Genomic DNA, 6,179 nt, shown 5'->3' with positions numbered 1-6,179 from the left:
GAGCCACCAGTGAAGTCCAAGCACAGGGTTCCTCCTGACCCAGGAATCGAACTGGGATCTCCTGAATTGCAGGTGGATTCTTTACCAGCTGAGCTACTTGGGAAGCCCAAAACTACCATATGACACTGCAATCCCACTTCTGGGCATGTACCCTGAGAAAACCACTATTGAAAGAGACACACATGCCCCAGTCATTCTGAGAGTCATTTCCTAGGCAGGTTGATAGGGAGTCTAGGGGTTCCCAAGGAGAGAGGGGTCTGGAATTATCAAGGAGGAAGAAAGGACAAACTTTTTTTCCTTCTCTACATTCCTTAGGATTATATAACAATAATGTATCCTGCCTGAGGACAGTCTTTGGATTAAACCTTCTGGCTAATTCTGTTATCTTAAAATGTAAATTATGGGAGTAGGTCTGATGAGGTCTTTACAACCTCCAGACATTCTTTGGATTATATAGCTTCATTGTTAACACTAGCAAGCGGGTACTCTTTCTGCCCACTTCTGATGCCTATGTCAGAAGCTTTCTCTATCTCCTTTATACTTTAATAAAACTTTATTACACAAAAGGTCTGAGCGATCAAGCCTTGTCTCTGGCCCCGGATTGAATTCTTCTCCTCTGGGGGCCAAGAATTCCGGTGTCTTCGCATGATTCAACAACAACCTTTGATCTTGGGGGCTCATCCGGGATCCTTCAGGACAAGGTAAGGATGCTTGGAGCTTTAGTTCTTTGTTCTCTTAGTGAACACATTTTCTGCTGTACTTTACTAACTCTACCGTGTGCTTGTGTGAATGAATGACATGTTCTGCGTGAAGCAAGTAAGGAGCCCTGCTCTGCAGTTCCACGGTGATCTCATACGGCTAATGGCAGAAACCTGTCGGGGGTTATACCGACCTGCCAATGCCAAGAGGCACCCAATGTCTCCTTCGGGAACCGACCAGAAATGGGCAAAGCATGTGGACCGAACTCTCCTTTCTCGGTCAAACTTTTCAGTCTCTTTGACCATTTCATAACTCCTTGGGAATTAGAAGTACTAACCTAATCTATCGGATCATAGACTTGCAAGGGATTTGTGATCTATACTGTTATTGTGTACTGTGGCTTAGGTCCCAAACTTGAATTGGTAGTCAAGAAAGTGCCTAGCCTCGCTAGGAATCAACGTTCGGAAGCTAGATGGAGCTCTAGCTCCCAGAACATCTCTGAGGTTAAAGGTTACTCAGATTGGGACTGCAATGGGTTATTTTCCTTTGGTAACACCGGCTCTTAGTGGATCAGAGGAGGCTATTATACTGGTGTGGTGATGCTTGGAAAGAACACCTCAGTTTTATGTTCGTGTTGGTCTTATTGTGGTCAGGAAATACTCAGGGTCGTGCACAGGCACTCAGGTGATGAATGTTTCTCCCAGCAGTCTCTTAGGAGGCATTCCAGGAAGGTTACTCTGATTCACCCCTGGTGACATCAGAGGCAAGCAAAGTTAAAGGGTGAAGAGCTGGACGTCAAGTAGGGATGCTATCAAGTCTACCCCTGGTACATCCCCACCCCATCTCGGTGGTAGAACCGGGAGGGACGAGTATGGCGCCTGCATCGGTAAGGGACAGACTAAGTCCAACCAGGAAGGAAAAGCTTTTGGTGTAACGTCTGTCTACACCCCCATCTAGAGCAGGGAGGGATGCCTCCGGTAGAAAAATGGTGCTGGTCGCTTTTTTTCTCTCTTACAGATGGGAGCTAACAATTCCAGCCTCACTCCTTTGAACTGTATCCTGAAAAACTGGGATAGATTTGATACCCAGGGCTTAAAGAAGACACACGTGGTCTTCCTATGTGATACTGCATGGCCACGGTATCCATTGGAGGATGGAACGGTGGCCAGTTGGAGTGTCTTTTAAGTATAATACTGTTCTACAATTAGACCGGGTCCGTAAGGAACAAGGGAAATGGGTAGAAGTAGCATATGTGTTGCCCTTTTTCTCTCAGTGAAATATGCCAGACTTATGTCCTAAGGGTATAGATTTGGGTGTGAAACCTTCAGCTCCCTCCTTTACATCTCCTGTCTCAGTACTACCTCAGACTACTCTGGCTTCAGTAGAAACTCAGACCATCGAAGTAAGAGATGAGATGGAGGACAGGAGACAAAGAGAAAAAGAAAAACAGGTTTCTCCAATCTATCCCTGGGATCATATGTGCAGAGCAGCCAGAGAGACTGAGGAACAGCCACACAAGCTGTTGCCTCTTTATGAAACATCCACCGGGAGAAATAATCAGTCTGTGAGAGTTAATAAGCCTTTCTCTTATCAAGAAATACAAAGAATCAAGGAGGATCTGTGAGACTATTTAGAGGACCCAGAAAAATATATTAGAGCTTTTAAAGGTGTTACTCTGCTTTACGACCTCACTTGGAAGGATGTGATGTATATCTTGGGACAAACGCTGACTCCCGAGTCAAAGACTCGAGTTTTGGGAAAAGCGGTTGCTTATGGAGATGAATGGCTTGGTAATGAATCAGTAGGGAAGAGGGAGAATGAGATAGCAGCCCTCCCCACTGGGAATCAGGGGGTCCCAACTATAGAACCAGACTGGGACTACAACACAACTAAAGGAAGATGGGATCAGAGTCATTTTGTTAGATGTATTCTTGAAGGACTTAGGCAGGCGCATTCTAAGCCTTTAAACTATGGCAAATTGGCAGACATAGAACAGGAGGAGAAGGAAGCTCCTGATAAATTCCTAGATAGACTGAGAGGAGGCCTTCGCAGATTCACTGAGATTGATCCTGAAAGTGAAGAGGGAAAAGTGATCTTAAAGGATAGATTTCTCACTCAGTCGGCTCCAGATATCGGCTGTAAGCTATTAAAACGGGCGTATGGACCAAATCAGTCTTTAGATACTCTGTTACAACTGGCTCAGACAGTCTATTATGATAGGGAATATGAGGAAAAGAAAGAAAGGCAAAAAAAGAAAAAGGAAAAGGTGGAAGCCTTCGCCATGGCTATGAAAAACGTTCTTAAACAGCCTGAGAAAAATGCCCAGAGGGGCCCAGGTGAAAAGGGATGGGCTTGCTATTACTGTGGAAAGGAGGGGCACCTCAAGCGGGATTGCCCTCAGGCATCTAAGCCGCCCCCGGCTCCATGTCCTGTCTGCAAAGGACCACACTGGAAGAGAGACTGCCCCCAGAGGCGTAGGTCTCTAGGGTCGGACTCTCAAGACAATCAGGACTGAAGGTGCCCGGGGGTCCCCACACAAGCTCCCATCCTAATAACACCTGAGGAGCCCCAGGTATTAATAATTGTGGGGGGCCAATCCGTCGATTTCCTTTTAGATACCGGGGCAACTTATTCTGTGCTTAATGAAGCTCCTGGCCCACTTTCTTCCCGATCCGCTTCTGTAATGGGACTGTCTGGATGAGCCAAAAGGTATTATTTCAGTTATTCTTTATCTTGCAACTGGGATTCTGTGCTGTTTTCACACGAGTTTCTGATCGTGCCAGAATCTCCCTCACCCCTTTTGGGAAGGGATATACTGAGCAAGGTCCATGCCTCTGTTTTCATGAATATGGAGCCCTTTCTCTCCCTTTAGTTGAACAAAATGTAAATCCTAGAGTATGGGCTGATGGAAAATCTGTGGATCGAGCACAAAATGCTATTCCTGTAGTTGTTAAGCTCAAAGACCCGCAAGTATTCCTACATAAGAAGCAGTATCCACTGAAACCTGAGGTTAAGGAAGGGTTAAAACCCATCATCGAAAATTTAAAGGAGCAGGGACTATTAATTCCCTGTAACAGTCCTTGCAACACTCCTATTTTGGGTATAAAGAAATCGAATTGTAAATGGAGACTAGTTCAAGATTTACAAATAATAAATGAGGCTGTAGTCCCTTTACACCCCGTGGTGCCTAATCCTTATACTCTATTGTCTGAAATTCCTGAATGGGCCAAATATTTCTCAGTAATTGATTTAAAGGATGCCTTCTATTCAGTGCCTTTGGTGGAAGAAAGTCAATTTCTATTTGCCTTTGAAGACCCTACACAACCAGCTTCTCAGTTAACCTGGACAGTTTTGCCCTAGGGATTTCGTGACAGTCCTCACTTATTTGGACAAAGTTTGTCACGGGATCTACAAAACTTTAATAGCTCTGAAGTGGTGGTGTTACAATATGTAGATGATATGTTGCTCTGTGCTGAGACAGAGGAAGCTTGTTCGCGAGCCTCAGAAGATTTCTTAAACTTTCTGGCAGGCTGTGGTTACAAGGCATCAAGAGAAAAGGCTCAGCTTTGTCAACAATCGGTTAGATATCTGGGCCTAATCATATCAGAAGGGACTAGGGCCATAGGCCCTGAGAGAAACCTATACTAAATCATCCCCTACCTATGACTTTAAGACAATTGAGAGGATTTTGGGGAATCACAGGTTACTGTCGCATTTGGATTCCGGGTTACGGGGAACTTGCCCGGCCTTTATATAAACTTATAGCTGAAACTCAGCAGGCCCAAACCGACAAACTGGTTTGGTCTCCAGAAACTCAAAAGGCTTTTAAGGTTCTTCAGACTGCTGTCCTGCAAGCTACAGCTCTGAGCTTGCCCACAGGGTCAGAATTTAATTTGTTTGTCACTGAAAGAAAAGGTGTGGCATCGGGAGTTTTGACACAACCCTGAGGGCCTCACCAGCAACCTATTGCTTATCTAAGTAGAGAATTAGATGTAGTTTCATGTGGGTGGCCCCACTGCCTAAGAGTAATTGGGGCAGCGGCTTTATTAGCACCTGAAGCTTTAAAAATAATTAATGGACGAAACCTTACTGTATTGACTTCTCATGATGTGAGTGGAATCTTAAATTCTAAGGTTAATATTTGGATGACAGACAGTAGGCTTCTTAAGTATCAGTCATTGTTGTTAGAAGGACCAGTAACTAAGCTTAAAGTTTGTGGAAATTTAAATCCTGCCACTTTCCTTCCTGAGAAGGAAAATGAAACACCTGATCACGTTTGTTCTCAATTCCTAACTTTAAACTATGCAGCTCGGGAGGATCTAAAGGATACCCCTTTAGACAATCCTGACATGGAAATATTTACAGATGGCAGTTCTTTTGTTCAGGATGGAAAGCGTAAAGTAGGTTACGCCATGGTGACTGCTGAACAGGTTTTGGAAGCAAAATCTCTCCCCTGGAGAACCAGTACTCAGTTAGCGGAGCTTGTGGCTCTGACCCGAGCTCTAGAGTTAAGCAAAGGGCAGCGGATGGGCCTGATAATCTATGTGAGTCTTCTTCTGCTGATTCCAAATATCCTAAGTCTGCCGTTTGATCCTCAAGACAATGCCTTCCTGTCCTGGGCTCACTCCTATGCTGCATTCCACAATTGGTCTAACTGCTGGGTCTGTGGAGCGCTCCCCTCTTCATCAGTGGAAGGCTTCCAGAGGTGGACATCTCCACTTCAAGGAAAAGACTTTCTCCAAGTCTGTGAATACCTTCGACAACAATCACATGCGATGCCTCTTCTTCATCTGATGACATCTACCAACCCTAAAATGGACTGGTGCAATACTTTGCACTTTAACTATGGACATGATGTGACTTTTAATTTTTATTCTGATTGTTTTGTTCTTGCTGTTTGCTCCCTGCATCTGTAATTGTATAACTGGATTTGTTTCTAGCTGCATGAAAGCTTTTAAGTTACAAATGGCTGCTCAAACTCCTGCTACTGCTGCAGCTTCCTCCAACTACTATTTGGGGCCCCTGGATCAGATATCCTCAATATGAGGATTAGGAGAATATGTTGCCTCACCAATTTAGGGACAACACCCCTTGTCAGCTCGGAAGCAGTTATGGAACGAGAACGACGCCCCTTTTCCCTAGGCAACATAATTCTCCTAAAAGAAAAGGAGGGAATGACAGAGTCATTTCCTAGGCAGGTTGATAGGGAGTCTAGGGGTTCCCAAGGAGAGAGGGGTCTGGAATTATCAAGGAGGAAGAAAGGACAAACTTTTTTTCCTTCTCTACATTCCTTAGGATTATATAACAATAATGTATCCTGCCTGAGGACAGTCTTTGGATTAAACCTTCTGGCTAATTCTGTTATCTTAAAATGTAAATTATGGGAGTAGGTCTGATGAGGTCTTTACAACCTCCAGACATTCTTTGGATTATATAACTTCATTGTTAACACTAGCAAGCGGGTACTCTTTCTGCCCACT

General features: G+C 44.5%; 1 protein-coding gene across 1 annotated transcript; it reads left to right on the top strand.

Moving 5' to 3' along the window:
* Positions 1-2,375: 2,375 nt before the first annotated feature.
* Positions 2,376-5,414, top strand: LOC129639149 (uncharacterized). The gene is made up of 2 exons (XM_055564090.1): positions 2,376-3,408; positions 5,299-5,414. Exon 1 carries the CDS (start codon positions 2,405-2,407, stop codon positions 3,212-3,214), a length of 810 nt encoding a protein of 269 aa, XP_055420065.1. The 5' UTR covers positions 2,376-2,404; the 3' UTR covers positions 3,215-3,408; positions 5,299-5,414.
* The last annotated feature ends 765 nt before the right edge of the window (positions 5,415-6,179 follow it).

The sequence above is a fragment of the Bubalus kerabau genome, chromosome X, assembly GCF_029407905.1.
Source record: "Bubalus kerabau isolate K-KA32 ecotype Philippines breed swamp buffalo chromosome X, PCC_UOA_SB_1v2, whole genome shotgun sequence".
Lineage (NCBI taxonomy): Eukaryota > Metazoa > Chordata > Mammalia > Artiodactyla > Bovidae > Bubalus > Bubalus kerabau.
This window is presented reverse-complemented; position numbering and strand designations above follow the sequence as displayed.